We start from the raw sequence: 21,325 nt of genomic DNA on the forward strand, positions 1-21,325 counted from the left end.
AAAAGATTTCTACAGTTAGACCCACAAGGGGTTTTACATTCCAAGGGTTATTTCCACAAGGGATTATTCCCATGGGGTTAGGTTATTAGAGGTACCATGCTTAAAAAACAGCAAAGTGGAAAGATTTACTTAGCCATAGTGTTTCACCATAGCAAGAGATATCAGTAATTATTATGTAAAGCATAAGGTAGACTCCTACGAGGCACCAACTTAAATCAAGTTTGAGAGTTAAAGGCTAAATGTCATATTTTGTAGTCAGATACAGTGATCCAGGGCACAATCAAAAGCCCCTCGATGCCATCAAGGTCAGATGCTATGACTCTGTGTGTGTTGTGTGTGTGTGTGTGTGTGTGTGTGTGTGTGTGTGTGTGTGTGTGTGTGTGTGTGTGTGTGTGTGTGTGTGTGTTTTTCAGTTCATGTGTGCATGCATGATCGAACTTTGATGAAATTATGCATATCTTTGCAAATGTTATGCTACAATGTGCTTAGTTATACACACTCATTGATCTACAAATTCTTGGCCATTTTTTCATTGTTATATTGCCAATACTTTGAGAGATATCAACTCTCTTGAAATAACTCAAGGCATCCATGAAAGGGTGTAAGAAATGCGGAATACAATAAGGATCTAGTAGCAAGGAGAGTAGAGAGAGACACGATGCAAAGTAGATTAGTGGCAAATCAAAAACTTTAGATTACCACACTATTACAAATTGATGGAGTCATCCATCCATGTGCTCTCAAGGTAGATCTTAGATGGTCTTCAGACAACTAGAGCATAATAGGAATACAAGGGACTAACAATCCTTCAACAAGAATGTGCATGTGTGCGTCAAGTGTGCACGTCATTGAAGGACTCCTTATATAGATGTAAGGGAGCCTCTAAATGCCCATGTGTAGCCGCCCTTAGATAGCCAAGTCCAAGTAGGACTCTCCCATGCGCCCATGTGTAGCCGCTTTTGGGTAAACAAGTCCTCCTAGAACTTGGCGACCGGTCAAGGAAATCCGGCCACCGGCTAAAGACCATGGACAACCGGCCACCGGACGGCCATTTTCCGCTTGTCTTTCGGCCACTTTCCTGCCAAGATATTCCAGCAAAAGAAATATTTTGGTGAATAAAATGTCCAAAGTTGGCCTTGAATTTGCTCCGTACCATCCATGATCACAAATAGAGATCTCATCAGCGTGCAAAGCTGGAATCCACCAAATATATGTGCACCATTGGCTTCTCCTCATATGGGGGCCTTACGAATCGTGCATCATATATTGTGATGGAAAAACTGAGAGAGTTGGGCATTGCATGTATACCAACAAAGGGGAAGAAGACTCAGAAGTTATATCCATTGCATTTTTCCATCTTCATTTCCGCGTGGATGGTTCTCCACATAGTCTACTTAGCGCATCCCTTCCATAGATATTTCACTTTTGTATATGTTTAAAGAAGGAGTTGTCTTAGGGTTCATGTTTCATGCTAGTCATTTGTCACTTTCCATATGATTCTACCAGTCTTTGTCATGAGTGTTACAGTCGCACCTCCACACTCCATGCATTGTACCCTATCAATCCTTACTCACAAGTTGAGACATTTCCAATACTAGCCAAGTCCTAGTAGTTGCTACATGGTGAGTAGTGGAGCTCAATGAGTTTTGCATCTTGTTTTATTGTGTCCTCATTGTTCATCTGTCCTTTTCTAGTTATGCTAGTGGTTTGGTTATTTCTTGTCTAGTTCACTGAGAGAGACTTTGTGCACACTGCATTGAGAGGCACCTACATTCATTGAGAGCATAGAGAGCATGAGCATGTTACACTTTTCCTTCTACAAGTGTTCTCATTTTTTATACTCTCGATGGGACCTCAATAGAAGCCTTAGTGAAAGTTTTTTAAGATTCCATAGCATTTTCTAGAGCATAGCACTAGCTACTCTCGTTTTGGACCAAGACACTCCTTGGTCCGGCTCCTCTCTAGTGCAGCCTTGGTCTTGGTTTAGCCTTGGACTAGTCAACCCTTGGTCTTTATAACCTTGTAATAGTCTAGTCTTGGTCTCACCCAGCATCCTTAATCTACTTTAGCCTTGGTCTTGGCTTGGTCTAGTCTTGGTCCTAGTCTAGCCTTTGTCTTGGTCTAGTGTAGTGGTTTTGGTATAGCCTAGCCTAGCCATGGCCTTTTGTGTAGCCTTGGTTTGGCCACTTCTAGGTATTTTCTCTATCCTTCGTTTGGTCACTCCCTAGTTCCACTACCCATTGCTTACTTTGTCTCATGTATGAGACATACTGTGCAGTCCAAGGACACCAAGGCAAGCCCTCTTAGAAGCCCACCAAAGATATACCAAATATGGTGACCATCAATTTTTCCAATTTGATCCCACCACCCCACTACCTTTTCCATCTGCAATAGTCTCACATCTTCCCTTGGTGATCAATTCATTCACTCCCTACAACAGCTTCTCAATCATCTAAATCTATTCCGACTACACATGATTTTACTATTGATTTTCATTTCATTTATGAAAATGTTCATGTTGCCATAGAACACACAAGAACAATACACAAAGCATGCAAAAAAACACTATAGGAATCATGCTTTTAAAGAAGGATATTATGTTATGTTGAGAAATTGAAAAACGTTGGATTCAAATTGTTGATACTTTTGTTAAATTTGCTTCTCGGTTTATAGACCATTTCATATCTCATATGTCCTTAGTACGTTTCATTTAGTATTTATTTTTCTTCTCACTGGCACATACTCAATGCATTTTAGCTTAGTCTATTGAGATCATTTAAAAGACCCCTACCATCTCATTCAATGTCTTATGAACCACCATTACTAGTGGACCAAAAAGAAGCACTTGTCCTTGTCACTATAATGGATCATGAACCTACTAGTATTTGAAATGATACAATAAATATCTCTTGACATGTAAAGACATCCAGGAGACGATGCATGTTGGATGCCGAAGAAATTCTTTTGGGATTTTTTGGATCTTCTCTCTACCTTTTAGCATTCACTGGCCAGTTGATTTTCTCTTATGAGTAACTAAGGATAGTTGTTGTTCTTGGAGGAAGGGATGCTGATATTATACCCTCTCGAGTGATTGAATTGGGATACTTGAGAAATCAGTGTGCTGGTGTAGTTTAACATCATCTTGCTTGCTACCCTTGTGGTTAGTGGTTTGACAACTATGTTAATAAATGAATTGTAGATTGGAGTTGAAGGAGGTTTACAAAGAAGTATTACATTTTGCTACAGTTGGAGTTATGGCCGCCACCCAATAAATTAAGATGTACATAGCTTGGCTTGGAATAAATTAGACTATAATAATGCTCATGGGAAACATTTCTTATAAATGTGGATGAGAATGACATGCTTGTTGGCACAAGTTACTTTTAATATATTATTCTCAAATACCCAAGTGCAAAGAGTCTTGTACCATGTACTTTGGGGGTTATGATAAGACCAATATTGTGGAAATCCCTTTTTCTACTCTCTTCTCTATGTTTTTATGCTTTTGAGCTTGCCTCCATCAATCTATTATACTTAATCCAGTATGTTGTCATAGTTGATTGTGTGTGTGTGTGTGTGTGTGTGTGTGTGTGTGTGTGTGTGTGTGTGTGTGTGTGTGTGTGTGTGTGTGTGTGTGTGTGTGTGTGTGTGTGTGTGTGTGTGTGTGTGAGAGAGAGAGAGAGAGAGAAAGAGAGTGAGTTTGTATCTAGCCAGGTCTATATTGAACTTGGAAAGCATGAAAGGGAAGCTTGTTGATGTGTATATCCAAAGTGCAATATGTGTTTAATTATCCCACTCTTTTTGCTATGAGTGCAACATACTTTCACAAACCAATAATTGTGAGATTAGTCACTTTAGTATGTCCATATGATTTAGGACAATAAGATGACATGAAATCTAGTAGAGTGTCCAAACTCTCAAAAAGAGTGGTCCAAAATGCACTACTGAACTTTGAATCTTGATTGAAAATCTTAACTTTAGATAACCAATGACGTGAAAAAATAGATAGTGCAACTTGATGTGTGGTTGAAAGTTTTGTTTCATGGAATAAAATATGATTGTTCACTAGAACGATCAATCACTATCCAAATCATATCATGTTTATGTGTAGTTAGTAGAAAACCATTGATAAAATTTATTGAAACATGTTCCCAAGGTCTTTCAAGAATGGATAGTGTATACAAAATACCTAATTGTTTACCTTTGATAGACTTATCTTTAGGCAAACCAAATAAGTCTTGACATGCTTTTTTACACCAATGAAAAAGTATGTCGAGACTTATTTGGTTTGTCCAAATAAATCATAACACAAATTGTTATATGTAATAGAAAAACCTTGATGGTCAAAAGAAATCATAACACAAATTTTGATATGTAGCAAGAAAACCTCGATGTCCAACATATAGTAATTTATGCAATTATTCAATGATCAAAATGGCTGGTGGATAACACCCCACGGGGGTAACAGTAAGATTTTTCTTGAATTCAAAAATTGGTATAAATGGTGTACTCCAAAAATGAATGTGTATCATGCTAGTCATGTGCAACCATGTAGTCTTAAAACCACGTGCAACCACGTACTCTTAAAATCTGTATCTTGTGCATATGTATCAGGCAAGGATACAAATGATGTACTTCCAATGGCAAAGATGTTATTAAGAAAGGTCTTCTACTTAGAGCGTTAGCCACCACAATTATTTCTTTCCCAAGTTGATGCAAAATAGTAGGCTAGATAATTTCAATAAAAGAAGATCGCTTAATGTTTTTGTCAAAAATTAAAGGTTCATAGATCAAATATTTGATGCTTTGTTGAGCCGTTTGGATGATAAATTAAAAATGTTGAATAATGGTTTCAAATTTTAAGTGCATGCACCATAGTTGTGAGTTCCTTGTCATAAGTGTTCTACTTAGATTCAGAGGGTTTAAACTTTCAACTTACTACCTGATTATATTGCAAAAGTGCAACACCTATACCTTTTCCACTAGCATCTGTTACAATGACAAAGAAAGGATGAGAAAATTGACCAGTGTTAGAATAACTACATTGGTCAATGACACTTTCAGTGCTTGAAAAGATTGATCGTGCACAAAACTCCAAACATAAGGTGTGGTTTTCTTTGAAGGAAATGTGAGATAATGTGCCTTGTATGTAAAAAAATTCAAAAATTCCCTATAATAAGTACATAAACCAAGAAATGATATCAATTGGTGCATATTTTTAGGGTTCCGTCATGATTTAATAGCCTTAATTTTCTTAGAATTCACATGAATACCATCTTTAGAGACTATATCTTTTAAAAACCCAATGTAAAATTAACAGAAAGAGCTCTTTTTGCGATTCAAATGTGAATGATTTTGTTTTACCAAATCAAAAACATGTGTAAGATTCTCTTTGTGATCATACATAGATCTACTAAAAATAAGTATGGCATCAAAGAATACAATTACAAAATATTGGTGATCAATGAAAATATAGTTCATTATATCTGTAAAATAGTAGGTGCATTAGTCAACCCAAACGGAAAAACAAAGAAATTCATGGTGTCATGCTTGATGTCTCAATGTAGTTTTGCAAATTTCTTCCTTTACAATTTTGACTTGATGGTATCCTTATTTGATGTCAAGATGTTGAAAAAAAGTATCTTCTTTTAGTTCATTAACAAATCACCTATCCAAGGGATAGAAAATCTATATTTTATTGTGATCTTATAGTCTACTAAATAAATAAAAAATCTACCATTCTTCTTCTTGACAGGAAGAGTGGGTGCTCTATATGGTAAACTACTAAGCCTCATCAGTCCCCTCTCTAGAAATTCTTAGATTTGGGTTTGTATCTTTCATCTTCTTTTTCACTTAGACATTTTCTTTGAGGTTTCGAATTCCTTCCCTCTTAAGCCTCTCTTTCAAGGTGGATTTTGGCTTGGCACTTCTATTATTTTCTATCACTCTATGCTAGGTGGACTAGATACTCCCTTTTCATCTACTTGATTGAATCAAGACCCCTATTTTGCATATGTGTATTAGCATTGATAAACCTCCTGATTGAGATTGGTATTTGGGCAAGTGATTGTCTTAATGCAAGGTGCCTCTACCCTAGACTAGGCCCTCAAAAGGAGCCACTATATTAGGCATACAGCGAATCCACACAATTTTTTCTTGGCTAAGTTTGGAAGTAGAAATGGCCGAGCAGACTACATCATGGAAACACGCGGTATTAGAGGCTATCTTATACTAGTTTTCATTTCCTAGTCTACCTTAGATCTTAATGCATGCATCATTCTATGCTAGGTCGATTAGATAATCCCTTTTTGGCATCTGCATATTAGCATTAATAAACCTCCTGATTGAGGATTGGAGTTTGGGCAAGTACTTGGATTAATGCAAGGTGCCACTATAATAGACATACAGTGAATCCATGCAATTTGGTCATGGATATAGAAGCACAATATTATCAAGTTTGTTTTTAATGGATTGTTATTTCATTTTGCACACACATTGAGTCATTGTGTTGATCCATTGAGTGGTGGTTAGTGTAGCATTATGATTAACAGCCCATGAATGCAACAAACCTCTATTTTCCCTAATCATTAAATTTTTTATTTGGTAATCACAAATTGTACTTTTGGTTATTGAAGCTAATTCTCACTTTATAGTTAGATTTAATTCAAAAGAGAGAGAGTTGATGTGGTAGACGTGAAAAAATAAAATCATCACTGCTCCTATCATCAAGTACAATCGTGATATAATATGTGCCTTGCACTTTGCCTTTGACCTTTGACCATGCATGAAGTGAAATAGAAGCACTTAGAACTACTTGATTCTTATTACCGTTATAATTTGGGTCATATGCTTCTCAGAATTTAGCTTACGCATTAGAGGAAATTTGTCATTTTTTGGCCTTCTAGCATGTAGAGAGAGAGAGAGAGAGAGAGAGAGAGAGAGAGAGAGAGAGAGAGAGAGAGAGAGAGAGCATGATTCAAGTCGATGAGAGGAGGGCTTCCATTATGGAATCCTTATTTTCAAAATTTGTTTTGGATTTCAAAAAAAAAAAATCTAAGTTGACCTCGTGTAGTGTATCTTTCTTAAGGTGAATGTAATATTTTCACCTCAAGAAAATATTTCAACTCTAGAAAGTGGTTTTGAGTTTTCCCTTTCCTCCCGTTCCTACTTTTCCACGTCCCCTCTTCCTCTTCCCTCGTTTTTGTCTTTCCTCATCTTTTCCTTATCCCTCTATTTTTCCTCTTCTCCCCCTTCCTCTTTCCCTCTTTCCTACTCTTGATCTTCTTCACAATCCCTTAAAGGAAGTCTTAGTGCATCATGTATAGATGCACAAAGAGCTTCATTGTTATCTTGAGGGCTAATCTTCTGTTGTATTAATCAAAATGTAAGTGCCTCATTTCTTGGACTTGTATTTTGGTTGTTTCTTGCATAAAACACAAATGTTAATTCTTTTTGTGAGTTATGATTGTACTTTTTACTTGTCATCTTATCGCTTGCAGGTCCCAAGAAAAATTGAAAATAACATTGTATGCAAAGATGTACCGATGAGGAATGCTGATTTAATCCCAAGCCAAAGCTACCCACACTCTATTGACTACAAGAGGCATTTTGTGTCCACTATCTAATGCCTACAACATGCATTTTTATAAAAAACAATATCATGATATTAATGAAATTTATTTATTTGCTGCAAATGATTTTTTCAAGTACTCATTATTATAGGAATTTCTATTTTTTAGTATGTCATTGGTTTCTATAGTATGCACTTTTGTGCAGTGGGACTATTCAAAGAAACCTCTTACTGGTTCATTAAATGGTAAGAAAGTTGATCTATCGATAGGTGTTCCTAGTGCTCCAATGCCATTTTTCTCACTGAAATGGACATAAGGGATATAATAATTATATGATCAAGAATGAAGGCTTCTCTTCCTCGTGACTTGTTAACAAGAGGAGAAGTAAGAAGTTATAGAGTAGAAGAGGAGAAGAAAGAGGAAGAAGAAGCCACCAACTCCTGAAAAGAGCCTTAGGAAACCACAAGAAACTCATGGAAAGACCCCTAGGACAAAAGGAAAAAACTAAAACCTTTGAAAATAAATTTTGGTGTAAAACTCATGCAATATCCATTTTGTAAAGCAATTTTTTTCTTATAAAAAATGAGGATAAACCAAGTAAAGCCTCTTATTTCAAATTCTTTCATTTCAAAAGTTAAACTATTTTTAATTGAGTTGTTCCACCTCTCGTGCATTTCAATACAACCCAACAATTTTAGCACCAATTTCCAACAACAATTGGGTTTATCTTTTCACATTCAGTCCCCTCCAATTTTTTTGATCGCACCATGTCTAGGCGTGAAGCATAGTCCATGCCATCTCTTCTAAGACTACATCCTTAGGAACTAAACTTCTCACAAACAAGGTGGAATTGGCTTGAAATAGGATGAAATTTTACACACTAATTCATCCTCTTTTTCCTCTTCCACTTCTTCTTTGGGAGTGTTTTTCCATCCTTTTTCCCTAATGTGCATGTCTCTCTAGTATTCTTTCGAGTCTTTAGTCCATCCTTTCTCCCCATGCTAGTAGTGGTTTCTTTACTTGAAGCATGTATTTGAGAATCCTTTCTCTAACCCACCAAGCATGATTTTCAGAGTAGCAATCTCTATTGATCTACTTGTAGGCAAGACGCTACTAGTGGACGAGTAGACAAGCCATTGGTCTTACTACACAAGCTTTGACCAAGAGCCACATCTTACCCTTATATCCTTATTTGAGCTATAATATATATAGTCAACTAGGGAATTTTCATTGGTTACATCATTCAAACCAAAAGAGAAGGGTTGTAACTTCCCATTCCTTCACTATATCAGCATACCTTCACTCAAAAAAAAATTAAAATCTTACAATCACTCTTAAAATCTTATGGGATCCTAGAGCTTTGGGAATACTGGACAATGTTCATGCACATCCACAAGCCTTGAATAAGGTCTAATTCAAAGAACAAATTCCTATAAATCTAGTAATTGTCAAATAACTATAGTTGAGAGGTAGGAATAAAGGACACACCTTTTGCATTCCATGGGATCCATCAAGAGAGTTCATTGCGTGGAAAATATTTTCAATAATGTCAATGGCTATAAAGTCCCAACCAAGATTGTAAAAAAATAGCTTAATTTGTGAGCAAGAAAGAACATTAACTCATACATAGAAAGCCTTTGGAAAACATCTTATCCTTCATGAAAATGGACAAATTGCAATTGACAAGGTCTAGCATGTTTCGTAAACTGTGAAAACCCCAAAAAGTTCACACCAAGCATGCATAGGAGAGGGCTTTGTGAACATTATCTTTGGATTAGTTTTGAATCCTATCAAGTTTTTCCTTTCATAGAGAGTAGAACCTAAAGGTTCTCACCTTGCATGAGTTTGAAAGGGTCGGATAGGGCTTTGCATAACCTGAGTACTAGCTTATAAGAGCCGCCCCTCGCAAAATGAGAGAGGAGTTCTAACCCAAACTGCGTCATGAGGGACTACATTTCGTACTCCAATTATTGAAAGTGTTTCAGCGGAAAACCTATTTTTGGGAGTGCCAATTTTTGGCAGCTTTTGCTTTTGAGCATGTGCCTTTATATAGAGAATCTAGTCTAACAAATTATTGCATTGTTGCAAGATTGCAAACTTGACTCTTTGATTGTATATATGATAAAAAGAAATACCATGTGGGATGCTCGACTTCAACTCCACTCCTTTGTCACAATTTGCAACAATTGAGAGAGTCAATTGATTTGTCTTTGACAATTTTTGGTGCCCTCTTATCTCAATTGATTTGTCTTTGACAAATTTGGGGGTATTTCTGCTTAGTTACTACCATGATATATATACAAAATATTTGTCATGATATGTGATCTGATGGTTGGAATTCCATAAAACTGACAAATTGCTTAACTCCTTGTAAATGTGTGTTGGTTTAAGAATGTGAGGTGAAATGTCTAACAATTTTTCCCAATTCAACAGTGAGGCGATGAATACAATTAGAGTCAATAGATGTAGACGACTGCTAGAGGTAGATGAGATCAATAAGTAACAATGATAACAATTTGTGTCTTGATGGGGATAAGGAAATGAATGTAATTAATGACTTTTAGCGACCAATGCATGTCAGCATAAAATCATTATCTGCTGAGTTGATCAACTGTTTGCAAGCGTAATGGCAAGGCTGTTCAAGCAAAAAGTATTGAAAAAAAAATGCCACTCCGAAAACAGGACACCCACTCTAAGTCAACCCTTACAATAGTGAGAGCAGCTCGACATCTAGCTTGTAAAATGCACCATGGTTTTGTATAAATTTGATCGCCCTTGGATCATCTGGCTGATTCACGCATGCTCTCCTCATTCATTCGGTATGATAATGCCATGTCATCACTTTGTGACATACTCCTTCAAAGCAGAATAGCCTCCCTCGATTATGCCTATAAAATTGGCACGCACCCATTGGAATGCCAGTCAACACTTTCACTGCCGATAGCCCAAACACTTTCGCTGCCGATAGCCCAAAGAGAGGGACCCATTTGTAATAATGTGGCATGGCTTCCAGGCAGATCCTTGCATAATTCCAAGACTACAGACTCGACTCTCTGATAGCTATATCTATGATCACCAATATGAAAAGAAGTTCGGACGCCTTACTTAGGGGCACATGCAAAAGCATCCAAGTACAAAACTACACTCTATCCTGTCTCATCTCCAATGCTCTTTGTCAACTGAGGAGTTTGCAGATTTTCAAGTTCAATGGAAACGGCTTAACGCGACAAAGTATGTGGTTGAGGGAGAGAGAGAGAGAAAGAGAGAGAGCACATGTGCATAAGAGTGCACAATTGTATGTATAAGCATATTCACATCTACACATTCCAAGAAGCATTTAAGCAAAAGAACTCCACAAGATTTGAGGCCATTGGGCCATTAAAAACAGCCAGACCATACATCTGAAAGCTTCTGCAACAACACCAACAAACAACATTTCTTTCTGTACTCATCCTTGGTGAATTGGAGTGCTCTCATCTTCACTTCATATCCCATTACCAATTTTACAAAAAGAATAATACTGCCATAATGGAAGACCCACATAACTAGCAGGAAAGACAAAAGCCAACAACAAGTACAAAGAGCACCCCTACACCCCAAGTTCCAACCTTGGCTTAAAAGTCCGAGGCTTGAGAGCATCCCTCCTACCAACCCTCAGATTAGATCTTCTCGCATCGGCGACATTTTAACTAATTCTAGTGGCTAGACCAACCTATCATATGCCTTCTGGGGGAAAAAAAACAGACTTTATTCATAGCTATGCTTTCAACCAGCCATTATGCTGTCCCACTCATCCTCTTCAATCCAATCTCCATAGATTGTTGATATCTCATCTGTTGGACCCTTCCACTTCAGCTGTGCTTTAGGTCCCTGCCTTTGTGCCTGTGATTGAGGTACATGGTTGCCTCCATGTCTTGAAGCCAAAACAGAAGCCGACCCTTCTGCACAATTAGAGAACAACTACTTGGGTCACTTGACGAGAAGAGCACAGCGAGTTAACAAAATCCAGATAAAAATTCAGCATCAAGACATCTGACACAAACACAAACACGGGCAAAAAGTAGATTTTCTACTGGCTCAGTGATAAACATGCATCAATAAAAGACCTACAAGATTAGGAAAACTAATTGAGGTAATAAAGGCCTACCAGGTTAGGTTCAACCACTGAGATGTAAGATCATGTTCCCTTCACAGAGTCAAAATATCATAAATCTATTCGTACTCATTCCACAGGTTCTAAACAGAACAATCTGTACAAGACATATGTACTTCCGTATGGTTCCCATACATCAAAATTTAGAAATTCGAGAAGGCCATGTCTCATTCTCATTGACATGAGACTATGATCACTTTCTTCTACTGAGCCCAATCGTACTTAGAGCCTGTGCCACATCCATCGAACGAGAAGGGCATTGGTACAAACGGATTACAAAAGTCCAGTTTCAATCTGATGGTTCTTTAGACGAGGACATAACTCAGAAGAAGAGGTAGTGAACTGTTGCTTCAGAGATTTACAAGTTTCAATCTGATGGTTCTTTAGAGCAGCCTCTGTTGAAAGGAATCCTAGCAGGGCAGACAAAGATAAACAACCTTCACCTCACCCATCCACAGAATCTGCAGCCAACTGGATAGGATCTCTAAACTCTACCAAGGAAGACGAAGTAATGGCATGCAGCGTACATGGCACTGTGCAGACCTGATAATGTGGCAGTGACAGCATGGCAACCACAAGTTATTTTTTCACTTGAAGTACCCCATAAGAATTGCCTTTTTTATTTAAATTGCTTTTTATAATCACCAGTTTAAATATCAGTTGCTTTTAAGTTGCTTTTGGGCTTCCAAAAGTAAGTAGCCACTAGTAGAACAGATTATGTGAGTGGGCTGAAATATCAATTGTACACAGTAGTCATTATTACAATAACGAAATCCTGCTACAACCTCTGAGGAAAACTCCACCTCTCCTATGTCTCTTGCAGATGTAAGTGTGAAAGAAAAACCAGTAAGTCACCTAACAAGGCAGTATATACAATGCCACAGCACCACAAGCTCACTGAAAACAGCAAGCTTAAATCGAAAAAGAACATCCGGGGCGGAGTTTCCCACTCAGACACATTGGCCCCTAAACTACGCACCCCTTGCGGTATTTCTTTTTATATTGCTCGAGTTAGGCTTACGAATGCCGGTATGTGCAAACACTGAGTGATTATGGCTCACCCCTAGCCTTATATTATAAGGCACTACACCCACAAGGCAACTGCTTGTACAAATTGTATCTCAAAATCATGTACTGTCAATAACAGGCCTCCCAAAAGCTTTCAAATGTCAACAAAATTTGCTATGTCTTGTTTACATCTCATGGCACATCTGGCGCCTATCGGTTGAAAGGTCCATAATGTCTCATACTTACTTTGGATAAAGCCTCTCCTTCTCCTAAATCTTTCTCAATTTGGCCTTCTCAAACTAAAGGCACCTAATCTCCTTCCTTCAACTGCTTATCTGATGTTCTCTTATGCTTGTCCAAGAGGTCTGCAAAGCCTCCTTAACCTTGGCAAGAGATGTGGCTAGATCCTCAGTAAAGTGATCTGCCCGAAAGATCTTGTGCTTGGTGCACAAGATAGGCCGGACCTTCTTGCCCCCCTCAACTATCTGGAATGGTGCCTTGATAGAAGTGTGAGCAGTGTAGTTGTAAGCAAACTCCACCAATAGCAAATACTTGTCCCACTGAGACTCTTGGTGATTGATAAGGTGGAGAAGCCATCAACAGCAAAGGGGGGTGCACTTTAGAAGCATGTCAATGCTATAGTGCGGTCCTTTATCATCTTGAATTGTACCCCACAAATCTTGGAGCATGTGAAGGAAACGACGAGAGCCAAGAGCCTGTTGCTTCGCAAGTGCACTTGATAAATCTGAATGCAGCCCAAGCTTCTTCCATGAGGGTTCATATCAACAAGATGCAATTATTGCGGATACTTCGAATGGGAAAGAACATTGCCCCAGGACATGCCATTTATCTCATCCCAGTTACCATAGTCTTACTCGAGTTTACAAAAGGACACATGAAAATTATTGCGTGGGAGGACTTAATGCCGATGGGTTTGGACAAAGAGGAGCAATCATATCCATAGTTAGATCGAGATCCTCTGATTAAACCAAGGCTTTGGCTGGAAATTTCAGAGGAAAACAAGAGGTTGAACAGAGTGAGCCACCTTCCTCGAAGAACGATACAAAGTGGGAAGCCTTGAAAGGCCAAAAACGTTGCAACAATTGTGGATAGAAGGGTCATTATTGGAGGAAACTTCCTTCGTAAAAAGCGCAGTCTTCAACAATGACTCTAGCACCAACCTTTGTTGCGCAGATGGAAATACCTCAAGTCAAATCCCTATGAAGCGGGAGGGGGAGTTTACTTTCCTCAATCTCATAATTGGATCATCGACAGTGGTGTTGTTAGGCACATGACTTCGTCTCGTAATTTGATGTATGATTTATTTAAGGCCGTATTGTCAGAGAATTGGGTTTAGAGTGAAGCGGAAATTATAGATTAACTGGAGTAATCAATCAATTTGTGTAACATTGAGCATATTCAAGCATGACAATTGCAGAGCAAGCATTAACTTAGATTCAATCACACATCACACATGTACTGAAACTGTAAGAAAAAGAGAGAAGAATTTGACAACAATTGAGGGCCGAACGTTTTGGAGCCGACCCCCCCTCTGAAAGGACTTTGTATTAATAAATTCTTCTTCTTCAAAAGAGCTTCTGATCAATCCAACTGATTGATCGCACTTTTACCTGCACAAATTGAAGAGATGAAAGCTCTAGAATTTGGCAGAGTTTGTGATTACAATTTCACCTAAAACACCTCGTTGAAGTCAAACCCAAAGCTCTTAACACCTCGGGGGTGATAGGATCTATGGGGATTAAGCAAGAATCAAGGTGGAAAGTAAGCATTAAGTGGTAGTAACCTGCATAGTTAAATACTATGAACTTGAGCAACCATAGCTATAGAAACTGTGTGGGGGAGAGAGAGAGAGAGAGAGAGAGAGAGAGAGAGAGGATGATGAGAGCATGGAGAGCTTCTTTTGGCTGAGGATTGCATAGAGCTTCATGAGACAAGAAGACACAAGTTTCCCTACTCTCTCCAACACAACCCTGCAAAAAAATACCGAAAACTCCCTCTTGTGATCCTCAAATGAAAAAACTCTTCATCTCACCGTTTCCAATAAGCCACGCGGGCCCTTTTTATGAAAACGCTTTCTTTATCGAGTTATTCCAAAAATACTCACCCTAGGTTTTGAAAAAAAACAGTTTTCTATTTTTAAGAGCCCCTTCCTCACCTTATTTTTTGCTTGGGAGGCTTGTGGACCACCTCCCTTATCTCCACATAGCTTTAGAGCCCCTTTCGGTATTTCTTTTTGTATTAATCTGTGTTCAAAGTACAAAAGTGCGGACAGGCGCTCACACTTAGACTCTGCGTCCAGATGCTCTGAGTTATGAGGCCCTACCTGCTTATTTAATGAGTACAAGGGATGCCAAAAGCAGAGCCCCAAAAGCTGTAAATCAAAAGGTAAAAATCCAAAAGCTTTTAGAAAAATAAACTCTTTCTCTCTCTCCTTGCGTAGGAAAAGCAACAAAAACGGCCGCTGCATCAACCCCCAAAAAGTGCCGAGAATCACGGACGTCCGTACTGCTGCCACGTGACAAGTCCTCCACATTTTCCGGGAAAGTCAGACACGTCAGCATTTTGCTCTCCTGGGTTCCCACAAGGCAGCCACATCATCAGGGCAAGATCTGTCCATGCCAAAGGGTGGATATGTGTTGCACTGGGCAGCCACGTCATCAATTTGTGACATACCCCCTCTTGAAAAACGTTGTAATCGCCCTCGATCACGCCTACAAAACAGATAGAAACCATAACATGTCTTAGCAAACACTGACTGTTAGTACCTACGCACTAGGAAACACACATCTGGCACATGTACTAATCGGCAGTTACATCACACGACATCACATGACATTACATTCATTCAAATCCTAGACCATGATTTATCGGCAATGCAGTTAGCAATCGCATCAAGATCCACTCAGGACCTCATAGATGCCCGATTGACTAACCCCTATTGCAACCATGTCTATTCGAGATCATTCAGACCAAAATGCTGCAATCATTTCATCTATCAGTCTTGCACTTCAAAACAAGTCAAGAACAGATCAATTTCATAATTAAAAATTCCATTTCATAAAGTCATACAGCAGAATACTGTCAGCTCTCAGTCTCCTTGAAGCTCAAAGAGACATCACTGACTCTAGTATTCAAAAATCGAGGCATCTGTTGACAAAGGAGCGGAGTAGCTCCCTTTTGTGCAACCCACTCCACCAGATCTCCGACCAAGCTGAATTCGGGGTTCCATTTGGAGTAGACTATGCTAAACAAAAAGCTTCAAGGTAAAGTTTCACAACCTGAAAAGTATCTGCTATGTCTTCCTCCTCCATCCACTTCGCATCCAATGCAAGATAGTTCTTGAATTTAACCAAGAACCGCCTTCTTACTTTACCCTTACTCTTAGTGTCCTTAGGTGCCAAAATCTGTTCAAGAACAAGGATCTCCTCGTTTTCTTCCACTTCAGGTTGCTCATCAGGCTCCCCATCTTCAGGCACATCATCTTTCAAAGGTTTCAAGAGACTCACATGAAATTGTGAATTCTCCAAGTGTCTGTAACAGACTTGGACACTCCAAGTCAAGAATCAATCGCGACAGCACCAAATAACCACTTCAAAACAATTGAATGAATCACAATAGATTTGCATTGGCCCGGCGGAGTTCCGTGCCTAGAGATATTGGCCCCAAAGACTGGCGCCCCTTTCGGTATTTCGTTTTATATTAATCAATCATCAAAGTACAAAAGAGCGGTTAGGGTTTCACTCTCAGACTCTGCGTCTAGATGCCCTGACAAGTGAGGCCCTCACCACTAATTTAAAGGTTACAAGGGATGCCCAAGAGCAGAGCCCCAAAAGCTTCAAATCAAAATCAATTGCTCTCTCTCTCTCTCACAGAGAGTGAAAACATGAAAGCAAAAGCATTCTCTCTCTCTTTCTCATTTAAGTAGAGAAAAAGCGAAATTTGCGTCGCTCATCATTTTTCCAAAAAAAAAAAAACTTTAAAAATTTCAGCCTCCGCGATTTCCGAAAATTAGGGTTTTTGGCAGAAATTAGGGTTTGCAGGAATTTTAGGATTTCTGGCAAAAATTAGGGTTTCTGTTGTCCGCCACATCATCACTTTGTGACATACCCCCCTCTTGAAAGCATTGTAATCAACCGCGATTACGCCTGCAAAATCGACAAAAGCCATAAACCGTCTTAGCAGACACTGATTGTTAGTACCTACGTACTAGGAACACACATCTAGCACATGTACAAAATCGACAGTCACATCACACGACATCACAGGACATCACCAGACATCACATGACATTCAACATTCATTCGGATCTGAGACCATGATTTATCGACAATGTAGCTAGCAATCACATCTAGGTCCAATCGGGACCTCATCGATGTTCGATTGACTAACCCCTATTGCAACCATGTCTATTCGAGATCAATCAGACCAAAATGTTGCAGTCATTTCGGCTATCAGTTCCATTTCATAAAGTCATCCAGCAAAATACTGTCAGCTCTCAGTATCCCTGAAGCTCAAAGAGACATCAGTGACTTTAGTATCAAAATCGAGGCATCTGTTGACAAAGGAGCGGAGTAACTCCCCTCTTGTGCATCCCACTGCACCAGATCTTCGGCCAAGCTGAGTTTATGGGTTCCGTTTGGAGTAGACTATGCTAAACCAAAACATCGAGGTAAAGTTTCACAATCCGGAGTATCTGCTGGGTCCTCCTCCTCCATCCACTTCGCATCAAATGCAGGAAAGTTCTTGAACTTAACCAAGAACCGCCTTCGGACTTTACCTTTCTTCCTATCATTATGTGCCAAAATCTGTTCAGGAACAAGGATCTCCTCGTTTTCTTCCACTTTGGGTTGCTCATCAGGCTCCCCATCATCAAGCACATCACCCTTAACAGGTTTCAAGAGACTCACATGCAATGCATTGTGAATCCTCCAAGTATCTGGCAGTTTCAATCGGAAGGAGACATCATTTATCTTGTCAGTAATCTGGAAAGGTCCGTAGTATCACATACTAAGCTTTGGAAAAAGCCTCTCCTTTCCTTTTTTCTTTCTTAGGCGTGCCTTCTCAAAACGTAAGAGCACCCAATCATCCTCCTTCAATTTCCAGTAACGACGATGGCGATCCGCTGCCTTTTTTTGTCGTTCTTGAGACTCCTGCAAAGTCTCGCGAACCTTGGCAAAAGCCGTATCCAAATCTCCCGAATATTCATCCGCTTCAAATTTCTAATCTTTCGTGCTCAGGAAGGATGGAACCTTCGCAACAGTTTCAACAATCTCACATGGCGTCTTCCCCGTCGAAGAGTGTATCGTGTTATTGTAGGCAAATTCCACCAAAGGTAAGTTCTTTTCCCATTGAGTCTTCTGATGCGAGATACAAGACTTCAATAAATCTAAAATCACCTAATTGGCAATCTCAGATTGCCCGTCAGTCTGCAAGTGGAACGATGACGAGAACTGCAACCGCGTGCCAATGTTCTCCCAAATTGCCTTCCAAAAAAACTCATAAATGTGGGGTCTCTGTCGGAGACAATCGTCTCAGGCGTGCCATGTAATCGGAAAATCATCGTGATCATTCTGTATTCTCGGGAGATTAAAAAAAATGAAATCCATTTCAATATTTTTCCAAGGGCGGGTGGGTATGGGTAAAGGCTGTAACAATCCCTGTGCCTTATGCCTGTCAAACTTGACCTTCTGGCATACCAAGCAACTGCGCACAAACTCTTCCACATCCTTCTTCAGTCTCCGCCAAAAGAAATCTCTCTCTACCCTTTCATGGTGGTAGCAATGCCGCGGTGACCCGTAAAAGGTGGACAGTGGCAATCAGTCATAACCTTTTCCCTCAACAGCTATGTAACGCACAACATAGTCTTTTTCATCAAGTAGCCTTCCCGAAGGGAGTATCCAGCTACTGTCTCCCCATCCCGTATCCGTGTGAAAATATCTGCAAAATCTGTATCTGTGGCACACTGATCGACCATATCCTCGAAGCTCCTATGATGTATCGCGGAAATAGCCAGAACCAAAGGTTTTCGAGACAAAGCATCTGCCACCACATTCTTCTGTCCCTGCACATGGACAATCTGGAAGTGGAACTGTGACAAGATGTTCACCCACCGCATCTGCTTTTCAGAAAGCTGCTTCTGTGACAAGAAGTAGCGCAAACTCTGATGGTCTGTAAAGACAGTAAAATCCGCTCCGAGTAGGTAATGCCGCCACTGAGTAAGAGCGTGGATAACCGCCAAAAGCTCTTTCCCATATATCTGTGCTGTCATCTCCGACCTAGAGAACAAACGGCTCTCGTAAGCTGACACGGCCTTCTTGCATCAAGACCGCACCCAGACTACGACCACAAGCATCACAAAATACTTCAAATGACTTTTGCAAGTCCGACAAAGTCAAATCTGGTCCTATAGTGAATTTCTCTTTCAATGTCCGAAAGGCAGTCACCTCTGTGGGTCCCCACGAAAAAGGTACTCCTTTCTGTGTCAAGGTATGCAAAGGGGAAGCAACCTCTGCAAACTTTTGTATGAACCGCCTGTAGTACGAACACAGACCCAAGAAGCTTCTAACTTCATGAACATTCCTCAAATCGGGCCAATCACGGATAGTCTCTATCTTGGCCGGGTTCATTTGCACTCCTGCTGTTGACACAATGTGTCCCAAAAAATGTATCTCTGGTAGGAAAAATTCAATTTTCTGAGCATTAATCACTAATGTGTGATCTCGTAATGCCTGAAAGACTTGAAGCAGATGATCTCTATGTTTTGTCTCATTCTTGGAGAAAACAATGATGTCGTCAGAGAAAGTGCCAACAAATAGCCTGTACTCTCGAAAAATCCTGTCCATCATCCGGTTAAATGTCACAGGAGCATTGGTTAAGCCAAAAGGCATCACCAAAAACTCAAATAACCCAAAAGTCGTCCGAAAAGCTGTCTTGTAGACATCTCTTGGCGCTATCCTAATCTGATGATATCCACTCTTCAAGTCAATCCTGCTAAAGCACGAGGATCCCTGTAACCTATCGAGTATATCATCGATCCTAGGAATCGGAAATCTGTTCTTGATGGTGATTTCATTGAGTGCTATAATCGATGCACATTCTCCAAGATCCGTCTTTCTTCAAAACCAACAACACTGGAGAGTAATATGGTGAAGTACTAGGCTGGACAAAACCCTTTTCCAAGAGGTCTTTCACTGAGTTCATAATCTTTTCATTCTATACTCGGCTCACACGATAAGGTGGCCGATTCGGTGGCGTGCTTCCAGATATCAGATCAATGGTATGATCTTCAGACCCTCTCAAAAGCAATCGGCATGTGTGGAGAAAAATCATGGCGTTCTTTTGATCAGGTCAAAACATATTGAACCTTTATCCAGCGTTCAATTCTCCCAAAAGAATGAGTAAGAAAACTGAAGTCCATCAAGTACAATCTCTAAGCCCTTCATTTATCAAAGTCGCTTTCTCGGCCCGGTAATCAACCACGGCGTAGTTCTTGTGGTACCAAGGGATCCCGAGTAGAACGTCACTCGCGTGCCCTGAACACCCCTGTCATTGCAAGCAAAGTTTGACGATGCTCGGTGTAATGGCAACATCCCATCCGGGTGCCACTCGAACTACCTCCGCCTGTGGCGTCAGTCTGACGGGCGTAGTTCCAAATCGAGCCGTCAATTCCAAGTGAAAAGAAGTTGGCCTTGGCTCCTTCAAAAGAGCTTCCTGATCCTTCACTTTGCCCCAAAAGCGGCAAAGTTTGTACTTTCATTCATTAGATTCGATGCAGGTCCCACGCCATGTGGTACCAGTTCTGCTTTTCTATCTGTCTTTTCTGCCACATTCCTCAGCTGCTTTCGAACTCTCAGACCTGTCGTCGTCTTTATCATTCTGTTCTTTCTGTGCCTTGTCAGGGCACTTCGCGGAAATATGTCCATGTTCCTCGCATCCAAAGCACTTCCCCTCTCTGATGAAGCGAGCTCTCTCCTCAGGAGTAAGCTTGGGTCGTGCATCTTTTTTTTTTCTCTTGGTTGCTCTTTTTCATTCTACTTTCATTCCTAGAAGTCTGTTCGGCTCGTTGTGTCATGGCCTCATCTGTGGGGTAGGTCAGACTGCCAGTGTGAATGGCAAAGCCCCGCTTCGCATGACTCATCAACTCCTGAATAGAAGCTGACTTTTGTTCCAAGCAGTGATCTCCGATCTCTGTAGGTAGACCCAAGGTAAACCGCTCAATCTGTTCTCTGAACGAGATCTTCTTGAATGAAGAGGCGGGTAGAAAAGAGTTCCAGAATCTTTCACAATAAGCATTGATTGTATCTTTCTTGGTCATCCGAAGATGGTTCCAAGCAACTCGTACATCTCGTTCATATTCTTGCGTCAACCAAGAAGAAATAAAAAGCTTTTTAAATTTCAGCCATTTAACTGGCGCAGTCTTGTTTAAAAGAAGCGTGGACCACCAAGTACGAGCATTCCTCTTAAAGTAAGAGGCAGCTCTCTGAATCTTGGAGTGCTCTGAATAGCGTCCTCCCGCGAAAGCGATGTCAAACTGCTGAAAAAAGACACAGCCTTCGAAGCATCCGAGTATCCT

General features: G+C 40.0%; 1 protein-coding gene across 2 annotated transcripts in view; it reads right to left on the reverse strand.

Annotated features, from left to right (window-relative positions):
• Nucleotides 1-10,887: 10,887 nt before the first annotated feature.
• Nucleotides 10,888-21,325, reverse strand: part of LOC147435281 (zinc finger CCCH domain-containing protein 56-like) — a 39,313-nt gene continuing 28,875 nt past the window's right edge. Inside the window, exon 2 of one of the 2 annotated variants that reach the window (XM_086488357.1) lies at nucleotides 10,888-11,512. In XM_086488357.1, coding sequence (XP_086344483.1) covers nucleotides 11,337-11,512 — 176 coding nt within the window. In that variant the 3' untranslated portion in view covers nucleotides 10,888-11,336. Of the gene's footprint in view, nucleotides 11,513-11,804; nucleotides 12,268-21,325 lie in introns of those variants that run through there. The other variant, XM_086488358.1, reaches the window with a different exon arrangement.

Source organism: Adiantum capillus-veneris, chromosome 18 (assembly GCF_014529385.1).
Source record: "Adiantum capillus-veneris isolate H3 chromosome 18, ASM1452938v2, whole genome shotgun sequence".
Classification (NCBI taxonomy): Eukaryota; Viridiplantae; Streptophyta; class Polypodiopsida; order Polypodiales; family Pteridaceae; genus Adiantum; species Adiantum capillus-veneris.